Source organism: Musca vetustissima, unplaced genomic scaffold (genome assembly GCF_032173495.1).
Source record: "Musca vetustissima isolate MV318-11 ecotype Yass unplaced genomic scaffold, APGP_CSIRO_Mvet_v1 utg16819, whole genome shotgun sequence".
NCBI lineage: Eukaryota > Metazoa > Arthropoda > Insecta > Diptera > Muscidae > Musca > Musca vetustissima.
Window position 1 is genome coordinate 69,553 of NW_026873453.1, and position 23,429 is coordinate 92,981.

Sequence of the window (23,429 nt, forward strand, 5' to 3'; positions counted from 1 at the left end):
GATGGTTGAGGGCTTTTGTATATCCCCTATATACTGAAATTTGTGATGGGGTATACATATTCTTTTATGGTTTAAAATTACGATTACCACACCAAAGAATTTTTCCCAGGCTCTGGATTTAATTCCGCAGAAGTAGTAGGACAGTGCCTGCTCCACTCATTGGTATTACCAGTAATTTAATATTTTAGATCCATACCAAAAATGATCACAATTTACTCAAGTTTCCGCGTAGTTCCCATAAAACGGCACATCCAAATATTCAGTATTTTGGGTGGCCAAATCTTTCAAGCTATGGAAAGCCTTCACATAAAAGTTCCGATCGATTTTAATTATAACGAATATTCACCTGATAGCGGAGGTTATAAAAACTTCTGCCCGGCAAAACTTAACGACATTTTTGCTTGTCCTGGTACCTCTCTATTTTATTGTTTATCAATCCAAAAATAAATACAAAATACTGGCGTAAAAATCTATTTATAAATGATATAATACAGGTGGGTGAACTGAAGACAACTACTCGAGAACAAATATGATAAGGAGTATGTACTTATCTTCGTTCCATACAAATAGAGAATAGATATGACATGGAATCTTCAAATTAAGTACAATAACCTGAAGGAAACTATAAAAAAATAAAATCTGCAATAAGTTTTAGATTGGCTGAGGAAGAACATTTATTTAAGATCCGAATAGAGCCTCTATAGACGACCTAAAGGGAATCTTTACGACGAGCTGAAGGGATTCTTTAGAAAGAGATACAATAAGTCTTTATTAATGAGCTGAAGACAGCGAAAAAAGTATTTATAGACGAGCTCAAGGAAGTCATAAATGAGCTGAAGGGGGAGGCCCTTTGGAAGGGAGTAATTATATTGAAGTGGATCTGTACAGACTCAAGGGAGTTTCAATAGGTATATTTATTGGAGTAGTATATTTTATGGAGTAGCTGAAGGTAGACTTTTTAGAAGCTGGGAATGAAGACATCCATTAATGACTATGTATTATTTGATATTTGAAAATTCAGTATTCATTGGACCTAAAATATCAATCGATCGATTTGCAATTAATTTTTTTGCGGTTATAGTGACTTAGAATTGTTATAATATTTTCTAGTATTAAAAATATTTAATTGTTATTAATTTTGTTATACTATTATTAATTACAAAATAAATTATTGTTTTTTTTAATTTCATTTCAGTCGAACATCATCCGAACAAATAATTTAATACATATTAAGGAATTTTTTATTTAATTCCGGTTAAAAGGTCATGCAGTATAGTTTATGATTTATTAGCGTATTTACAGCAACAACAATACAAAACTAGCAGCAGTTAGAGACGTAAACAAAAAATAACTACACAACAACAAAAAGGTTAATATCTTATTTTCAAACAACAATTTGCATCATCAACAAGGCCAAGTCAGAGTCCGAGAAGTAGGAGGAGGGAGACAACTAAAAAGGTAAGTCAATTTATTAGGAAAATTACACATTGAACTATTATTTTGAAGACATCATTACTAGTACTCGGTTTCATTCAAAAACACGCAATGGAAACTATTTTTTAAAGGGTTAGCAATTGTTTTGTTATTAAACGGAGGTAGAAATGATAATGTTTTTGTAATGACAACAACATCATCTTGAAACTCAACTCACCGCCTTTATTGATGGCACGAAATATTAAGCCATTTTCCAGATTTTTTAAAATATTACTCAGTCTGGAGTGGTATTTATGAAATAATAACAAATCTACGTGTAAAACAAACCCACCACAATATATTTGGACAATGTGTGAGTGTGCATTTAAGAAATTGGAGGAGAAGAAAAAGTTGTATTAAAAATAATATACAAAATTTAATTTTCTGTTTTCATTTGAAATAGAATTCAATAAGCTTTTTGGTTATTTGTTGCCTAAAAGTATGCTATGCTTTTTTGGCCTACATTAACATAGCATATAACAGAGAGTGGCAGAGAGATATACATGGATGAAATGTTTATAACCGTCAGAGGGGTATGTTATAAACATTTCAAATCATTGCATTACAGGTTTCCATTATCACCACTAGATGGCGGTATGGATGCATATTTCTCTGTTAATGTTATGTTAAATATTTGCCTCTTAGTTGAGAAAAACAGTTTACTTACAATTTTCACTTCTCGACAATTGATTCACAACAATTGTATCCAAATTTCCACCCAACATTTTTGCCACCAGCTCTTCGACATATTCGCGTATTTTGAGCTTTTGTTCGGGCGTTATAACAGCTGTGGCGGCACCAATTTGACTAACACTTTCAAAGTCTAAAAATGAAATGGAAAATTTTATTATTTACTCTGTTAACTTTTTAATCCTCATATTGTTGTACTTACGCATTGAACCATCATTACACTCGGATATGGGTATAAATATTTCACTTCTTGCCCTCATCGGATAGACCAATTTCTGTTGATTAAATGATTGTTGATCGGCAACCCATGATGATGTCTGGGCCATTGAATGTTTTGAGGATTGACATAATTCACATTCCCATTGGGCGGTTTTTGGTAACCAGTCGGCACATTTGATACTCCGGCAAATGTGTTTCTGGCAAATGTAACATTTGACAAATCTATGGAGGAAAATAAAAGTGGATAATAAATAAATTTGAAGATTATTCAATATAGGGAATAAAGGAAATTGGGAAGAACTGAAGGGAGTCTTTATAGATTAGTTGGATGGAGTTTTTAAAGACAATCTGAAAGGTGTTTTAATATGCGAGTTCTTTATAGATGAGCTGAATAGAGTTTTTAAAGATCAGCTGAAGGGAGCTGAAGAGTTTTTAAAGATGAGCGAAAGGGAGTATTTATAGAGGAGATGGAAGGTTTTTTATAGACGAGCTGAAGTTAATCTTTATAACTCAGTTGAGGGGCTCTTTATTGACCAGCAGAAGGTAACTTTATAAATTTTCTGAAGCGAGTAGCGGAATAGAGTTTTTACAGATCAGTTGGTGCTATTTTTTGGAAGTCTTTATAAACCCGCTGAGTGGAGTCTTTGTTAACTAGTTGGAGGGAGTCTTTGTATGCGAGATAAAGCGAATTTTTATAGACGATATGAAGGGAACCTTTATAGACGAACTGAAGGTTCTTTCTATAGTGCGTCTGTTTTTATAGAAGAGTTCAAGGGAGTATAAATATAAAGGAAATCGGCCACGAGATAGCGCCACCCAGAGGAAAATGGCAACACTACATTTGGATGAACCCCAACCAATGTACAAAATTCAAGGATACGTTGTTTCTAGGCACCTCAAGATGTCACCTAGTGAATATTCTGATATAAAAATATTTGAAAGTGTTTTCTTCGAATATTTTTTAAAAGAGTCCTTCCAAAAGCCCCCTGAATTGTAATAAGCAACATAATCTACACATTAAAAAAACATAAAATAGGAATGATTGGACATATCGCGGTCCAGAAGAAAAGGATAACACCAAATAAGCAAATAAGAACGAGCTGAAGTAGACTTTATATATAACCTTGAGGTAGTCTTTATATACGATCCGAAGGGAAGAACTGAAGGCAGTTTTTGTGGCTGAGCTGAAGGGAGATATTGATCGAGGACTTTGTATTGTCCATTACTGGCATCTTCAATATGCATTGGTCCCAAAATTTAAATAGCTAACCACGCTTTGTAAACAATTTTATTAAATATATTTTTTTAATAATTTTTTTTTTGTTAAATTATTTTTGTTAATCTTTTTTTGTTGTATTAATTATTTTGACATTTCCTTTCATTTATTTTTTAAAAATCATTCATCCATCCATGGTGTCAATGAATTAACCCTCTCAGTGCTAACAATTTTTTTTTTGTCGGAATAAAAATCTAAAAGTTTGTATTTAAAATCAAATAAAGGCACAGAGTTTAGAAAAAAAGCAATTTGTATTTTAACCCTCGTACAGTTTTGTCCGTCTTTCAGCAAAAACTAAAACATCAATTGTAACGGTACCTAGTATAACCGAAAAATCGCAAAGAAAGAGAGTAATTTTAAATGTCGAATATATTGGACAAAAACACTGAAAGGGTTAACACCCCAACCGACGTCTTTTCAAGTTTTAGGTTGAATTTTACATTTCTCATCCAGACACCAATTTTTATATAAACGTCAGTAAATTAATTTATTTTAATAAGAATAAAAATAACAAATATAAATGGCATGAATATATTTAAAAAAATATATAAAAATAAATGAACCCTCCTATGATATTGCAAATTTTGTTAAGGAACTGGTTTTCCTGAGATACTTTTTCTGTCTGAGATGGTGTGATGACCCATATTAAAATAAATTTATTAAATTAATTATATTAAAAATAATATTGGGCAGCTAATTTTTTATTTATTTGGGCGTCATAAATTGTTATGGAAATTGCATATTTTATTCAATTTATATGTTTTAATGTGGAAAATTTCATCAGCATATATTTCTATAGTAGATTTTTCATAATACGACTTATAAAAAACACATATTTGGGTCTTGTCATGTCATCCATTTTTTATTGACACGTTAGAAGTGCCCCAGTTTTAGATATAGTCGGTCTTCTATATCCAAAACCTCGATTTTTTATTGATAATGATCTGTTATCCATTAAAAAACCAGAATATTATGTTCTCTAATTGTATATGCTTTATTTATTTACTTACGTTTTTGAATCCTCAGGATCAATATCTGCACAGCAGACATTGCATAAATAATCCGCCCCATCATGGGCTTTCTTCTTTTTTCTATCTGAGATTTTGCTGCAAGTGAAAAGAAGAGACGAAGGAGAACAAACAAATTAGTAAAAATGGTTTAAAAACATTTAATTAAAGAAAAAGTGACAAAAATAGCTGAAAAATATGATCGCTTTGAGCTGAAGGAAGTCTTTATAGACGTAATGAAGTTTTGATTGATGCGTGATAAAAAGTGGAGGAGTCAGTAGACTAGGGAGAAACAGTCTATATTAAATATGGAATCCCTATAAATGAGTCTTTCAGGAAGTTCTTATAATCGATCTGAAGGGAGACTTTATAGGCGAGCTAAAGTGAGGCTGTATAGACCAACGATATGGCTAATTGTAGTCGAATAGTTTTCCGTTTTCGAATCTCAAAAACATTTTCGTGGAATGGAAAGTTAATCTCGTGGTCCATTACAAGTGAAAAAATCGATAAGTTCGGCCGCGATGTACCTTATACCTGAACTAAATACCTAAAATCGGATGGAATCATCCGTATATGATGACTTTTAAATATTATAGCCTGACATTTTTTGGATTCAGTATCATTATGTGCCACCATTCTACAAGAAATTCTAATAACCAATCTCTACAGAACTTAACAACACACGAGGATAGTATAACATAGGAATGTCAGGTGATAGCGCCACCTAGAGGAAAATTGGTACACTATATAAACGAGTACAGCCACACCACCTAGGAGAGTCTTTTGTTCACCAATTGTATATCATGAATAGATCTACAAGGGCGTTCTGCTGTAGATAGGCAACCCCATGGGTCGTGAAGGAAAAAATGGCAGCAAAGAAGGAAACATTCTTTCAAAGTGGGTTTGGAGTATTTGTAAAAACTGGCTTATATTCCTCTCCAGACAAAATAAATCCAAAGTCTCCGGGCATTTCAATACCCAACCTCGGAATCAAAAACAAAATAGGAATGACATGAGATAGCGCCACCCAGAGGAATATGGCAACACTAAATAAGCAACGACCACAACCACTGTATGCATTTAAGGAGGAATTGTTTCTAGGCTGGCAGAACATATTGTAGCTTGACTAATAATCTACTTTTTATAGAGAAAATGAAGGGAGTCTTTATAGACGATTAGAGGGAGTTTTTATAGACGAGCTGAAGTAGTTTTTTGTATAGTGGAACTGAGGAAGTCTTTATAGAGGCGTTGAAGGTAGTCTTTGTATAAGAGAGATCAGCCAGGACATATGGCAAAAAATGGCAGAAATAAAAGGGAAATGACAATACTATATAAACAAGGACAACCTCATCACCTAGGACAGGCTACAGCAGACAGGCTACAGCATAATTTATGGGGTCACTGGTGTACTGCAGTGGATAGGATGCCAGGCTACAAACCGGTGTAGTGGTTTTCAAATATTTTTAAAAATGTGCTTATATCTCCTAAAAACCAACATCAACATATAAGGAGATCATTAAATAGATATAGGATATAGTTCACCCAGAGGAAAATGGCAACACTCAATAAGCAAAGACCAAAACCATTGCAAAAATTCAAGGAGGCGTTGCTAATAGACAACGATAGATGGCAGGTCCATCACGTAGGACAGACTACAGTTGACCAGTTATCACAAATAGAAATCAAATAAAATAATAGTGTGATATTTCCTTTATATATTATTTTGTTAATTACGACATGAAATTTCTCTAGACTTCGATAACTTCCAGAAACTTTACAAAAAATCATTAGAAATTCGCTTTCTCAGATCTGCGAAATCAACAAACATCTGATGTTCGTCCACATTGTAAGGAAATTGAAAGTTTTGTTTACATTCATATTTTAATTTGCATAACTTGCTTCCGTGGAATGTTTTTAATATTTATGAATCTCAGATTAAACGAGCCACTCTCCTTAGGAGTTAGCCTAAGTTCTCCGTTACATTTTAAAAATTCTGAATTATAAATAGAAGAAGCCAATAGAAAAATAAAGAAGCAACCTGAAAAAAGAAACAACATCTGTTTCGAAAACAATAAATATATGGATGGTGGCGACGACGGGTCAGAGATCGCCATGTCGCCTCCAGCATAAATCATCACAGCCGAATATTATTATGTGTCGAAGTACGTAGAAAGCTTAGAAAAAAAAAAAACAAATGTTAATGAACTCTTCTAATGGCAAGGTTAATTTTTCTTTTTGGAAACCTAATGAGTAACTAGCTAAGCAAACAATTAAAATTCAATCGAATACATTAAAATGCATTGACCAGAAAAAGGCGCCTTGGGTTTTTTCGAAAAAAATTCCTATGCACTGAATTAAATCGGATTCCTAAGACTGGATTTGGAGATTTGTTTATATGTTTTGGTTTTTCTTCTTTTTTTCTTTGTTTATCAAAATGAGTAATCATAAAGAATGCAAGTTTTTTTTTTGTTTGTTTGCTTTTATTATTCAAATTTTTATGCTAATTATTCCGATCCAGAGAAGACTAACATCTGCTAACAAAAGATTAATAATTTTAGAAAGAAAAAAATAATAATAGAAGCGCTATTTTGGCTGACGATTATATTATGCAGTTGGTTAGTTGCTGCAACTAAATTGAAAAACTAGTTTTTATTTAGTTTTCGGTTTTGTTGTTAGTTTTTAATACAATCACTCTAAAAGAAAGTAACCAGACAAAGACTTTTGTTTTGAGTTGTTCGAACAAAGAATATTAATTGTTAATTGGAAAATACCAAACCGATAAAATCTAGTTGAAATGAGAATTCTGTTATTTGGTTAATTAATTAATCAATAAAGGTATGCAATGAAATCATTAAAGGTGGACAAAAAAGAGTGTAATCAGTTTATATGGAAATTGTTTGGCAAGTACTAGTGCTGCGCAATGGAGAAATGTTCAGACCTGTCCTGAGAACTGCACGAAATTAGTAAAACTTGATATTTCAGGAAGATTCTTGGTATACTGAAGGTTGTACCCATAAGGTTGTGTTATATCGTATCCTCATAAATTCAAGTATTCTATAAAAATTTTATCCGATACTTGCTTAATCAGTAGATATAGGGTATCTCTAAATAATCGGCTAAAACTACGTGTCGGAATTTTTAAATGTATGAAATATTTTTAACAGCCTTGTTAATATATAGGAGATCCTTTTTTTTTTTTGTAAGATTTACCGTATTGTTTAAACCATATGCCGTCCAGGTTCATATCTTCCATTTCAGGACAACATAATCATTGTGCATGGTACGGTACGGCCTTGTTCATTCATTGTAACGTGACGATTGACATCGTTGCCGAAGAAGAGTGTCCCAAAGACCCTGCCGGCGAGCAAACCATACCAATCATTTATTTGTTGTAGATGAGATGCTCATTTATGAAGTCCTTATTCACCTGACCAGTCACACATATTTTGCATCATAGCGAACATATTGAGCCAACATTGTGCTTCGTTATTAAATATGATTATTTCACGTTCGGAACCGTTCAATTGGACGCCTATATCGTGAAATCCCCATCAATTGACACATTGTGTAATGTTTTTCTAAAAAATATCATCCTTCTGTCCTTCGTACTTATTTTGACATACAAATATTCTATAAAAATTTTAACCCATACTTGCTCTACATATACAATATCAGGAAGGTGATTTTCTTTAAAATTGGAGCACATTTATATATTAAGGGTATCATTTGTAGAAATTCTAAATTTTCCTAATGTTCCAAATGAGTCCATTTTATATATAATAAATTTAAAAAATTCTAACTTCATAATATAGAATATATTCTAGTTTCTTACATTCCAAACTATTATCTCGAAATACCCTCCTAAATTTCAACTCTTTCAATGTAATCAAATTTTAAATTTCACATCTCCCACCAAGCGATTATAAAATTCTAAACTCGAATATTTACCCAAGACATTTAAAAGTTGTTGCTAATAAAAACCACCTTTTTCTTCAAATAAATAAATAAAACGTGTGTATGTTTGATTACGTTTTTTGTTTACATTTGAAATCACTGTGATCTGTCATGCGAAAAACTTCCGTATTTTTCCAAAAAAATAAAAAAAAAAACTACACTCAAGCATATGTCATAATCGCTGGCTGGCTGCAGCAACTCGAAAACGTAAATAAAGAAACACTACTCACAGATAATATAATACCAGTAAAACTAACTAGCCTAGCCAACCATTAGGTCCCTCCACCACAACCACACACATCCCCGGACCAACCGACCGACCAACCAACATTAGCGTAAAGTGGTCAAGTAGGAAAAGTTTCAAGTTTCCATGTAAAGCGAAAATGAGCGAACAAACAATTGCCGCCGATTGCTGGTCTCTAACTGGCACGCAAAACTTTTTTTTTGCTTTTTATGCTGAATACAGCTGGTTTTTCCTAATGGAGGGGGACTGGAAGGGGTTTTTATTTTTTCTTTCTATTATGTGAACATTGTTTTTCTTTTTGTTTTGGGCGCATTTCCATTCGACAGATGTTAAATTTTGGAGATGGTTGGAAAATAGTGCTTGTTGTCGGGTCATTAAAGGGGTTTGAGGAGTAGTTGGAAAAATGTTTTTTTTTTGAGTTTTTGTTTTAATGCGGCCGCCACTGACCAAAGTGTCGCTGGTCACACTTTTTTGTTTCCAATGAAAGACATCTATAACAAATTGCTACAAGACAGTTCTCATTTTTTTTGTCGTTTCCCCTATAATGAATGAGTAATTTTAACAAACTTCTGAACTATTTAATTACATGGTTAATAAGTCTTCCAACTACTTTGAAGATGATGGGGGAGGTTGAGTTTTTCTTTTGTTTTAATTCTAATTATGAAATAATAAATGTGATTTATGAATTGACTTTTAGAATTTTTGCGAAGAGTGAATAAAGAAAATATCATCTTGAGGTCATTTATGGGAATCTTAGAAATATTTTGGAAATATAAATCCTTCTGTAGATCTTCTACAAAATATATAATCTCAAGTTAGTATATATAATTTTCGATTTTTTCTAACATGTTTTTCGAATATTCTTTTGATAAAGTGCCTTTAACGAGTTTGTTTTTAGATCGCTTGCGTTAGGGACATATTTAGATAAGTGCGTGTTTAGATAAGTTAAGATTAATTTGTTTCGGGAATCAGGGTACCGGAAAGCAAGGCTTATTCCCAGTACAATTGCAAATAATAAAATAAAATACAGAAGGATTAACAGGGTATTCCAAAGAGTGATGTTCTCTCAAATGCTTTTTTTGACAAGGGTTTAAGTCCATGCTACGAAAATTTACAAAACATAATACGTATATATTCTGTAATGTTTAAGGCCACAAAGCCACAAACAAAATAATACCACTTAACAATATTTCAGAAATCAAACCTTTAATATGTCAGTATATAAAAAATGTACTTATACCTAAAGATTTAAACTTACTTAAATCACTTTAAAAATAAACGACTCAGATATTATAGTTGAGGTCAAAGTTTTTCAGGTTTTGTAATCGTAGATGTAGTCTGCAATTTGAAGTCGAATAGTTTAGATGAAAATGTTTAAGTTGTTGTAGTTGTAGAGGAAGGTATAATATGACTTTTAAAGCAATGAAATTTCCCAACGGAAGCCTAGAGCCCACAGCCTTCGACTATGGCCGATTATATTAATCACAAACTTCAAAACATGAATGTCTTTCAGAGAGTTCCAAATTCGATGTGTCGAATGACAGTAAATGGGTCCTTATATGCAGTCATAAAGGTGGTCATTTACGAACAGATATTATAGTTGAGATCGAAGTTTTTCAGTTTTTGCAGTCGTAGTCCGCAACTTTGAAGCCCGAAAATAGTCATAGTGTATATTTCAGCCCGACAAAGGTAGAATTTATAGTGTTCAGATAAATAGTTCGAAACCCGTCAGAAATTAAAGGATGAATAAGGATTGATCACTGTCACCACTTCGGAATAACTGTAAGTTGAATCTATGATTGTTTAGTCGTCGTCACGTTTCCTAAAAGGACGTTTAGGGTAGAGTAAACACATGAGGATTCGGGACTGATTTGTCAACAGCTACGAACTATAAGAGGGCATAACGCACATAAATAAAACTTCTCACATTTTCCGTTCGTAATTGCCACAAATATACCAAAATAACAACAGCTTGAGTTCATTATTGTTTCAAAGTCCGCCATAGTAGTCTATGCGGAATTTACTACCAAGCTATTGCTTGGAATGCCTACAAGTTTATAGCCCTCAAGCACCTGGATATTGTTCTTCCAATATCTTTCTGTAGAATTTCTTCTGGTCTTCTGCAGATTGAATTTATTTTAGAGATCTTCTCTAGATATACGTGTTTTTGGCTTCTAAAGTGGCTCTGTGGAAAACGCTTTTCCGCGATACGATGACGATACGAGGGCAGTTTGGAAACTGTTAAATATTTATATAGAAACAAATGTTGAAAAAAGAAGCATCCGCAATTTTGACAATGGAAAAAATAGAAATGCGTGCTTTCATTGTAAAAAAATTGCGGATGCGTCTTTTTTGAACACCTGTTTCTATATGAATGAGTTGCCAGATTGAAACAAAATTTAAAATGTTTTCATAACAGAGATGGAAGTTTCCAAAACACTTAACTTTTTTCTGTTTATACCGCGCTTTTTGTGCTATGCTAAGAACTTTCCGAACAGCCCTCGTATTTCTTTCAGCTTTTATATGTAAAGGAACGTTTGTAGGACTCCAATACATACCACATTTGCATTGGGCCTTGTGTAGGTTATTGCGGGATGGCTCGTGATAAAAAAAATGGATCTTCAATTAGCCTTATAAATCCCGGGGTTTATATGGTAATAATATTCTGGACGAGTCTTCCATAGTAAAAAAACATATTCAAGGTCAGTCATCCATCGATATATTACCGGTTGTTAAAAGTTTGAAGAAAGCTAAAAAAATTAAATTGTCTTTCTCAAGGATCATCAATCAGTACGTATAGGGTATCTGTAAAAAATTGGGTAAATCTACGTGTCGGATGAAATATGGATAAAATATTTTTAAAAGCATAGGTCATAACAGGAGATCCTTAAGGGACTAATCAACTTTTTTGTAAAATTTGAAAGGCATGGCTTTGGGCACCGTCCTCTTTAAACCACATGCCGTCCAGGTCCATAACAATGTAACATTGCGATTGGCATCGTTGGCGAAGAAGTGTGTCCCAAAGACACTGCCGACGAGCAAACCATACCTAACACTTGTTGTATATGAGGTGCTCATTTATGAAGTCCATATTCACCTGACCAGTCATGCATATGTTGCTTCTTGGCGAACATATTGAGCTAACAATGTGCTTCGTTGCTAAAGATGATTTTATTTCACGTTCGGAGCCGGTCAATTGTACATCTAGATCGTGAAATTTAAAAAGGGATATCTGAAAACCCAAGTCTATAAAGACAAATCCGCTTCAATTGACACAAGACATTACTGACGCCGATGGACCATTTGAGCCGCAGTCGCGGTCAATATTTGCATGACATAATCTCCAGAAATTGTGTTATATCCATTTCAAGCATTTTTCCGATATTTAGCTCTTAAAAAATCACCCTTTATATATGTTGCAATGTGCCTGTATATGAATTTAATTTTTTTTTCTGTTCGTTTGACTCCTTCTTAAATATATTTTGAAATTTTCCATCGAAGGGTTGGAGTACAATGCATTAATTTGTTTTTATTATTTTATATAAATTTCAAAATAAGACATGTCATTGCATCATTAAAGACACCATAAACACAGACAAATAAATAAAACATTTTGAAATACATTTTGAATATTAATGAGCATGGGAATAAATTTTTACAAAGAAGAAGTCAATTCGCTTTTGGACAGCAAATATATTTTTATGTATTTTTTATTTTGAAATAATAAAAAATACATTCAATACCCTTTTTAAGTTATTTTTTTTATCATAATTAAAACAAACAAATTAATATATTTTTCAAAAATTATTACAAAATTGGTAGAGAAATATTAAATTCAAATAATTTTTTATATATTTTGTTTTATATTGAGGAAAAAATCAAAGTAATACTTATACCACTCAATACCATATATTCCGATGCATTTTTTATTGTAATTAAAACAAACGCATAAATTATATTTTTAATTGTTTTTAATTCAATTTTATTTTTTTTTCGTTCGTTTCATAAACCTAAATTTTTTTTCTTAATATTAAGAATATTCGTTCTTTTAAAAAAAATAGTTTTGTTTAACAAAAAATATCACAAAGGAAAATTTTTTTTCTTCTCGTTTTGGAGATTGTTTTTTGTTTCGTATAGTTTTTTTTTTTTTGCTTAAATCTAAATATTTAACTGGCAGGTTGTAATTACTAGATGAATATATAGAAAAAGAAGATATAGAGACACAGACACATAGTTAACTACATACATTAACTATATTATTGGCTAGAACTTAAATGTAGAGTCTTGATTTTGATCAGATTCAGTCAGTCAGTCTATCAGTTTGTTGAACTTCAAAACATTTTTAATGGTCTGGCGTAAAAGCTAAAAAATAAACATTTTTATGAGTTAGAGAAGGTATACCTTTGTATGTGTGTGTGTGTGTGCCTGAAGAAAAAAAGAGTGGATCGTCTCATAAAAAATTTCTTGCAAAGTTTCTTCATAAAAAAGGAGTAATATTTTTTTAAATGGTATTTAAGAAACTAATTAATTGGAAATTTTGCATTTTTATTTTGAATTAAAATCAGATATTATATTGTATTTCTAACAAAAAGACGTATCAATATTTTCTGTAATTTATCATATATTTTTTTAATAATAATTTTTTTTTGTAATAATAACCACATGACTTCATATTACTTTCAAATAAAGCGCAAGCAAACCTCAAGCGATATGTGAAAAAATGTACCGACCAGTCTAGTGGTTATCTATATTGCTTGGGATTTTGAATAATTTATATTTGGCAAAGAGAGTTCATTGTAATGAAATTGTTGTTGTTTTTTGTTAATTTTGGCATAACCAATTTTGGTTCTTGTTTGTGAATACATTTTACTAATATTTTTTCTACCTTCTTTCTTTCGGTTTTCTTGATTTATCATTTGTTGATGTGACAGCCATTTGTGAAAGGCTTTTGTTTTCAATTGAACACCGTTTGCATATAAAACGGCTAATTAAATCTATTGCCGGCCCTCGTCAATAATTTATTTTACAATTTGCATACCAAAAACAGAAACATGGATTCGTAACAATACTATAAACAAAAAAAGTAACGTTTTGAGGTATATGGAGGGTGCCTGGCTTTTGTATGGGTGCGTATGTATGAAAATTAAATAGGTCTATTTTTTTTATTTAATTGTTAACAAAATCTATAAAACAATCAAATCAATTACAGCATTTGATTAATTACAAACAGACACATATTAGGGTTTGTAACCATATTCATTAAGAAATTGAGTTTGATGAGATTCTTGAGAATTTCGTATGTGATATGAAAGGAAAACCGATAAGAACCAGTGGTACGTAAGAGCAATTCGTAATGTTTCAGAATTTTATAACAAACAGTTAAAAAATCAATATTCGGTAAAAAAAATTTTGAAACCCGGGTATGAAAACCGAAAAACCGGTTTACAAAAAAATCCATAATTAGGCCCAGGAGTGTAATTTCTAATGAAATTAATTAAGAAATTGAGTTTGACGAGATTCTTGAAAATTTCGTATGTGGTATCAAAGTAAACCCGATAAGAACCGTGGCACAAATCCATAGGAATACTTTTCAACAATTGGTAATATTTTCGATTTTGAAGAAAATAACTTAAAAATTCAATATTCGTTGAAAAAATTTTTGAAACCCGGGTTTTAAACCGAAAAACCGGTTTACAAAAAAATCCAATAATTAAGCCCAGGGTGTAATTTCTAATGAAATGTGATTAAAAATCCACACATATTCGTTCCAAAACCCGAAAACCCGGTTTTAAAAACTGATAACCCGGTTCTAAAAACCGAAAATTCGGTTTAATAATCCTCAATTTTCCACAATTCGTAATGTTTCAGAATTTAATAACAAAAATTTAAAAATTATATATTTGTAAAAAAATTGAAACCCGGGCTTAAAATCCTAGAACCGGTTTACAAAAAATTCTATAATTGGGCCCAGGGTGCAATTTCTTTCATTCATTTTTCTTATTAGTTAAAAAAAAATGAAGTCGCGTGTATTCGAAATACATAAATTATGAAGGCAACAATACACAATAGTAATACACGTGTTCCAAAATTCAAAGATAATTGGTTCCAATAATTATATTCATAAATATGGCATTTAACAGTTGTCAGAATATTTTTAAGATTTCATTCCAATCCAATTAATTATCAATATTTTAAGAAGAGTATTGACCCATTTCAAAACACGAGCCGGCTTACAGAACAATTAATATGAGATATTTAGAAATTTGCCTATACGCTAAAAACAAAGCTAATCGACAAGTTTGAATGTGAGATTTCAGGGAATATAATAAACAAAAGATTTTGAAAATGTGAAAGAGATCAAAAAACTAGGGAATCAATCCAGGCATAATATTATGATGATTCTGCAATATTTGTTTTAATAGAAACTCTTAAACATTTGCAAAGCAACTTACTGTAGATCTAAATTCACGTGTTTGACATTGAATGTATCCGAAATGGAATTGTACAACTTATAAAAAATAAAAACAAATTCCCACCATTTTTATTCTAAAAACGGTCAAAAGTCATTAGAAGGAGAAATAAACCGATAGTTTTTGAACACAATAACCAAAAACAATAGGAGTGACTTTGTTATTAAAGATTTTTCCTTTTTAAGAAATGTCAATTTGCAAGCATTATTTGTTTCAGAGCATGGGCGATTTTGAATAATACACTAGCTTACAATGTCTTTGTTTTATTCTCGGATATCTCAACCCACGTTAAATATCTGGAAATGAACTTTCAATCGATGAATTGGGACATTTAAAAATCTAGTTATTGGATTAGAATTAAAATTAGAATATATGTCCAAACAAAAAATATATAAAAATGTCTGTACTGAAACTTTTTTATTTGGAACTCAAAATAATTTCAAAATAATTTGATTAGTCATTTTTTTAATCAATTTGAAATTCAAATAATTCCATAATGTACTTCGTATTATTACAATTGCAATTCAAAACATTTACAGTTAATTTTGTAATTAAATGTTTAAAATTTTAAATTTTAAATGTTTAAGTATATTACAATTTAAATATTTTAAATATCAAATATTTTGTATTACTTCTTTCAATGATTTCTTTTGTATTCAATTTGAAATTCCAAACTTTTAATTTGAAATTCAAGAATTTCATTCTATTTCAATTTTAAACAATTTATTAGTAATTCATATTATCAGATTCAAAACATTTTTTAGAATATTTTGTAGTATGGCTTACATTTACGTGAATTTCAATTTAAATTGTATTAATTGCAAATGAAATAATTTGAATTACAAATAATTTGAATTAAAATAATTTGGAATTTCAAATGTGATTCTTTTAAAATGTAAATGGGTAATTAGAATTTTTATGGGAGTTTTCTTTTTGAATTTCAAATATTTCAATTTGTAATTCAAGTAATTCATTTGAAATTCGAATAAAACTTAAATGAAATAATATGAATTTCGAATAATATTAGTTGAATTACAAATGAAATTATTTGCATTTTTAATGCATTATTTTGATTTTCAAATGAAATAACCTGAATTTCGAATACAATTATTTGAATTACAAATGAAATTATTTGAATTACAAATGAAATTATTTGAATTACAAATGAAATTATTTGAATTTTTAATGTATTATTTTGATTTTCAAATGAAATATTTCGGATTTTAAACACAACAATTTAAATTTTGAGATGTACTTTTTAAATGCTCAATTTTTTAACTGAAATGGATAGGAATTCTTGAATTATTAAATAAATTATTTAAAGTTTGAAATAATATCTGTAAGTTAAGGTAGAAATCTGGCGTGTCCTCGTAAATAAAAATATTCATAGTTTAGTTTTACTAATGATTCTGTGCCAAAGTTTCTGATGATTTGAACAAAAGACCAATGCTTATTACCAAAACAAATAAATGGACTTTGAAACTCGAAAGTTAAACTGTGAAGAGAAATCTAATCATAAAATTTGTTACTTCATTTTTTTTTGTCTGGCGACATGAAAAGATATATTCTTAGAATATGTTGTACGATTTATGATCCATTTTTTCAAAATGTATAATAAGTACTGGACCGTTCCGGAACGATTTCGTTCAATAAAACTATTCCGTAAAGCAATGATCGGTACTATGATCCGTTCTTTCGTTCATCTAGTTCATTTTGCTTGAGTTGTTTCTTTCGGCTCTCGTTCGCCTAGTTCCTTTTGATCCCAGCGTTCATGTAGATCCCATTGGTCAATGGTCGAATTAATGTACCAATCAATTGATAAAATAATATTCCCAAATGTTATAAACTTTTTTTGGAGTCCATTGAACTCATAATAAATTCCCTAGAGTCTGGAGTGTCGCCCTAAATTTTTTTTATTTGTTTTATGGCAAAAAATCTCTCGAGACTAGCGTTGAATTTTCACACTTCCATTTACCTTTTCATTTTATTATTATTATTATTTCTTTTTTTGGTATTTGTTTATAGAAAAAATTCACTGACGTGTTGCTGAGGCGGCGTCTATTGTGGTGACCACAGACAGTGACTATACTTTTCCGAACCGGTTATGTTTTACGCTTAGAAGATTATTTTTATTATGACGAATCTATTCGAAATACAAAAATTTCTCTGCATAAAACTTGTTTTTCTAAATTTTCGAACATTTGATGATGATAAAACAAAGAAAACAGATGATCAGCAACTTTAACAAAAAAAAAAAAAAAAATCTAATTTGCATTGCAAATTATGGCAAACAATTTCTTTTGCATTTTTTTTATTTGAAATATTTTTCCATTAAGTCAGGCGATATCCAGACACTATTGTTCACTAGCAGACTATTTTTTAAAATATAATTTTAAGTTTTTTAACAAAAAAACTCAACATTCCATTAATTCTCTAATAAGACGTAGACACTTCCAATAGTTTTTTTTTCAAACACGCACACACAAGTCCATAAAGAATAATTATACTTTAAATCTAATTAAAAACTAATTAATTATTAATTACACTATATACAATAAAACAACTGTACAGGAAAATTTAACACAGACGGACATTGGGGTTTTGAAAAATGTGTGTACCCCAATATGGAATTCTAGCATTGCATTATTAATTGGTATCATTGGCCGAAGTTAATGGTTACAATTCACAACATTGCCCCATTGTGCAGACTTTCACTGTAACACTTTACAAATATCCTCAGAAATTTCCCATTTTCCTTTTCATGGAAATATCCAAAACATTTTTTTAATTTCAATTGAAAAACCGAAATAATCCAATTGCCGATGAATGACCGGGATAGAACCGCCTCCGTCTGCCACCGATTGAACTTCTAGAACTTTCATCACCATCCAAATCATCATCTTCATAGAAACGACGTCTTCTCTCCTCCATGAGACGTTGTTGTTGCCGTTGCATACGATAAATCATTCGATCGTATTCATTTGTCAGATGTTCATAGTAGATATTTTCATCTTCATATTCATCCGAACCATTGTAGTCGGCATCCTGCTCGACAAATGGACTGGAACGTAAAAACAAGGTGTTGGTCATATTCCAAACGACCACCTCCACGGTACACACCATAAACAGCAGGCCCAGCAAAATGGCTGGGGTATGATCCCATAATTCAAGTTTTTCCCAACCACCGACTAGGGATGGCGATAAAATCATTGTGAACGGTACTTTAGATGAACGACGGCCAAACGAACGAACGATACGAAACAGAACGGAATTGGAACGGTATATCTAAGCGAACGTCTGTATTTTTTACTTTGTAATTAATAACCGTTAACCGTTATATTTTGTTGTTAATTATCGTTATAAATAATTACACTCTGTTTTTCTGTTTTGATTTGTTTTTCAATAATTTCTTTGTTTTTGTTCAAGCACACATTTCCTCTTTCTGCAATTATTCTTTTTTCCACATCATTCGATATTTAGTTGATTATTTCTGATTTTTCAATTTTTATTTCTTTTTCTTTTGTTATTAATTTTTTTTCGCTCATTCCGCCGCTACGAAATTGAAAACACAACTTTCTCGTCCGACTGTTACTTTTGTATTGCCAATGAAATGTTTTGAAAACACCATTTGTTGTCGTTCCGCCAGCGCTTGCTCTCTTTATGGTCGTTGTTGGTTTGTTTGAAAAAGCTGTTACGCTTGCGAATATAGCTTCGCATTTGTTGTTGTTTTTGTACAGCAATCTCTTCTAGTTGACCAGTGTTGCGTCAATTGGTTGGTTATTCAGTAACCGGTTTTGGTTGAAAGAGTCAAAACAAAACATAATTTGTCATAGAAAAAAAAAACTGTTCTCCTTTTTAAGTTTCGACCTTTAAGCTGAAAGTCATGAAATGTTCAAAGTCGATTTTTTGATACACTATATCGGGTCGGTTCAATTTTTCAGAAAATAATCTGTTCGATATTTTTTGTTTATTTTTTTCTTTATATTAAATAATTCATTGGTATACGTCAATGAATTCTGTCAATGAACGGAAATAACTAGATGAACAAGACCAAAAAACGAACGATTGAAGCGAAAGAAAACAAGTGAACTAATGAACTGGAACTAAAACCGATCATTCCTATTGATGAATGGTTAATTTTAACTAGTTCATTGCGGGACGACCCAACTCTAGACTTCAGAATAAGGTTATAGATTGATTTGTGGCTGAAATAAAACAGAATTTGCCAAAGTTTCGACATTTGCCAAACTGAAAATCCTAGTTCACATCGTTGCATTTTTCCCATCGTTTCAGTCCCGTTGGAATATTTAGTTTCATATATTTCAGTGTTCGGAAATCACCTTCGCATAAATAGTTAATACTTCAACTAAATGTATGCAATGAAGGCTTCTACGTGGGTTGTTAGTGAGAAATTGTGAACACAACCTAATTTTGGCTGTAATTTAATTCCGATTTTGTTGTGAAATATTTTTTAAGATATAAGAACTATATAAACTAATTTAACATAGCCTAATCTTCTTCGCATAATTTTTAAGAACAAGGTTTCTTCCCTCATCGTAATCATCCTTCGATCAAAACAAACTAGGCAAACTATACCAAAAAATTATAGATTGGAGCAAAAGGATCAGATGAAAGAAAAAACCAAAACTTGAACCTATAGTTCCATTCTCCGAATAGTTCCTTTTAACTAGTTCGTTCAGGAATGACCCAACTGTAGCCTTCTATATAAGGCACAGATTGATCTGTGGCAAAAAAATTGTTATGATTCCTTTTTAGATTCAGATTTTTCAGGGTTCTGTTTGTTAAGTCTTCAAGTGAATGAGGCCATAAATGAACCACAAAAGAAAAAGGAACTAGATAAACGAAATAATCTGTACATTTTGTTTTTCCGACATTAACTTAAGTATATGATTTAAACTGAAATTTACCTTGGAGACTCAGATCGATGAGAAGGAGAATGGAATTTCAGAAAACTTCCAGGGGTATCTAAATACACTCCTAGGAACATAGGGCTTTCACAAAGCATCGACAACTTATTCGATTAAATTAAATTTATAAGTAGGTGATTGGGCTGCCGTAACCTGTCCCAGATAATGGAGCTGCCATCTACCATTGCGTAGACACAACGGCTACTTAAATTTTGTACAGAGGTTAGTTTCCTTGCTAATTTAGTGCTGATTGCGATCCTTAGTTATTAGTGTTGCCATTTTCCACCTAATCAATGATGTTAAGTTAGCAGATGATTGGTCTGTCGTAACATATCCTTTATGAGGGGACTGTCATCTATCAGCACGTAGGGTCTTTGCTAATTTGTAAACTGAACGTTTTCTCTTCTCCTGTTATTCCTCTTAGAAGCATATGGCTTCCACAACACTTCGCCATCTTACTGGATTAGTATTTGTGTTAGTTTGGTTCATTTAATAATCATTAAATAGTTTTTATTCCATTATTATTGGTCTGTTGTAGCATTGTCCTAGGTAATGGGGCTGCCATCTATCGTTGCCTAGAAACAATGCCTCCTTGATTTTGGTTGCATTGGTTAAGATCTTTACTAATTTAGTGTTGAAATTTTTTTCTGGTTCTACCGTTGCGAATGAACAACACCTCCTTTAATTTTGTGCAGTGGGCGGCGCTATCTCCTGCCATTCATATTTTACCATCTGTCGTTACTTAATATTAACACATTAGTTATCAGTGTTGCCATTTTCCTCTAGGTGGCGCTATTCCAAAACGTTTCTATGTTATCGCGTTATCAAATATAATTTCCAGATATAAACGACTATTCATATTATTCAAACAGTTTTCTAAATTCAACAACACTATTACACACTCTATTATAGTCGTCAATGGAGATGTTATAAAAACTTCGTTCCATACTGTTACTTTGTATTCAAAATCCAGTTTTGTTTTGCATATGAGAGTCGATTATTTATACAATTCAGAGAGGTTTACATGGAAACAAATCGTCATATGGTAATGGCTAGAAGCCATTCATCCGTCCATCCATCCATCTATAGATAAGATGTGTGGCGATTTGTCAAAAGTAAACTTGTAAATTGTAGCGGATCGCTACCGTAGTCAAAGTCATTCACTAGGCAATGCTAGCGCCTAGCGAATAACTTCGATAGGCGCCAGATTTTGTTGTTGTTGTTGTTCGCTTTTTTAATTTATTTTTTGTTTTGTATTTTTATCTTTTGCGAAACTTGCTTACAATATTTTAACATTTAAGCGCATCGAATGAATTATGGATACCGGTAAAACTATTGACATGATATGAACGCAATTCGTTGTTCTTGGTCGTGACTTTTTTTGTTTTAATATATTTATTTTTTTCAGTTTGTGATTATTGTGAACGATAATCCGGTTTGTGTTTTAAACTATTTTTACGTCACTCTGTGTTATTTTACTATTAATTGTTTATATGAAATTTTAAAAACAAATGAACAATTAAAAATAGTTTTAGTTTTTTGGTTTTCTACTTTTTTCTCAACACAATCAAAATTGTTTTTGATTGTCAAGGTATCAATTTTATGTTTTTATGGTGAAACTAAAAATAAATAACAAACAAATTGCATAGTTAATAAATTTGACTTTCTTATTTGCCGACTGACATTTGAATTTTGTTTTTTTTTTTAAATTTATTTGGCGATTAGAAATATTTTTCATAGTACGAAATATATGTTTATTTATTTCAAGGTCATATGTCCTGTTCTATTTCACAAGGTAGTTGACTTCATTGGAAAGTAGTTCTGTTGGCATTTGAATATAATTCTCGTTTGGGCTGTGGTTTGTGTGTCATATATAGCATGGGGTAGTTCACAGAATTAACAAAATTCCCAAATACTAGTTGTATTGAAATGAAATGGCGCCGTTTATTTTTGTTTAATAAATACAAAATAATGAAATGTCAAACTAATTTGAATTTCGTAATAGTTTTGAAATTAATGATTTGGGATTTCCGGTGGGGATGCAGAAACGAAAACAAACAAAAAATATTTGATACGCCAGAGAATTCGCTTTAAACTTTAATCGAAATAGCTTATAACGGCGATAGAGGGGTCGGGGTATTTGTTCAATATATACAAACTTCTTCGGGATTTTTGATACCGTCGTTATAAAAATTTATATTTCGACTGCATATTGACATAGTCTAAGCTTGTGAATCGTACGTATGTTATGCAAGGGGGCTGTGTGGAAGTCGGCATTCATTCATTCATCGGTTGTTCCATTTTGGGAGCCTTTAACTATTAGTTCAAATAGTTTCGGCTACGAAAACGTGCAGAGTAAGTAGGGGATTTGAGAGGGGTAGACGGCAAGGTGTCTGCTAATATCGAAATATGTTGGTAGTCCCTTCTTTCATGTTCAGCGATTGTTCCATTGTAGAGATTCTACTACTATTAGGTCTAATGGCAGTAGCTTTGGCTATAAAGCTGGACAGAGGCTGTTGATTGATTGACTTTTCAATTCATCTACACCCAGACGAAACGGCTGAAGCTAAAATCTCGAAATTTGGGATGAGGGTCACTCTTGGTTTAAAGGTGTCAGATAAGGCTGGGTTTTTGGAAATTCGTACTAGAACTGTACAAAAATACTAAAAAGTACTTAATGTGGTACCATTTGTGTTTGGCGAACCGGTAGAACTCTAAAATTTGAAATAAGGATTACTGATGGAGTGTAGAATTGATGGACATTCGAGTAAGTATCCGAAAAGTACAAAAATGTACTAAATTTGGTACATTTCGTAGCATCTAAATGAATAGATTTAAAGACTTGAAATATGGAATACGAAAAAGGAAGTAGGGTCGACATAAGGAGGTGGTTTCGGAAGAGATACTCATGTATACCAAAGAACTGAATTTGGAAAGACGCATGGAACTGGAATCCTGAAATTTGAAATCAACATTACCGTCGGAGTGTAGATTTTGGAAATGTGTATCTATGTATACGAATGTACTATATTTAGTATAATTTGAATTTGGGTAACCCGATAAAGCTCGAACACTGAAATTTGGAAATAATTTTGAAGTGTAGGATAGGGGATATGGCTGTAGTTTTGGAAACTCATACTTATGGGTACTAAATGGTACTAAATTTGG

At 31.6% G+C, this 23,429-nt stretch overlaps 1 protein-coding gene across 1 annotated transcript in view; it reads right to left on the reverse strand.

Moving 5' to 3' along the window:
• LOC133325270 (serine-rich adhesin for platelets) overlaps nt 1–23,429 on the reverse strand; it is a 103,289-nt gene that overhangs the window by 53,126 nt on the left and 26,734 nt on the right. The window contains exons 2-5 of the mRNA XM_061534061.1: nt 4,669–4,764; nt 2,366–2,604; nt 2,141–2,296; nt 1,630–1,744 (exon numbers count right to left, since the gene is read on the reverse strand). Of these exons, the coding sequence (XP_061390045.1) occupies nt 1,630–1,744; nt 2,141–2,296; nt 2,366–2,604; nt 4,669–4,764 (606 nt within the window). The remainder of the gene's footprint in view (nt 1–1,629; nt 1,745–2,140; nt 2,297–2,365; nt 2,605–4,668; nt 4,765–23,429) is intronic.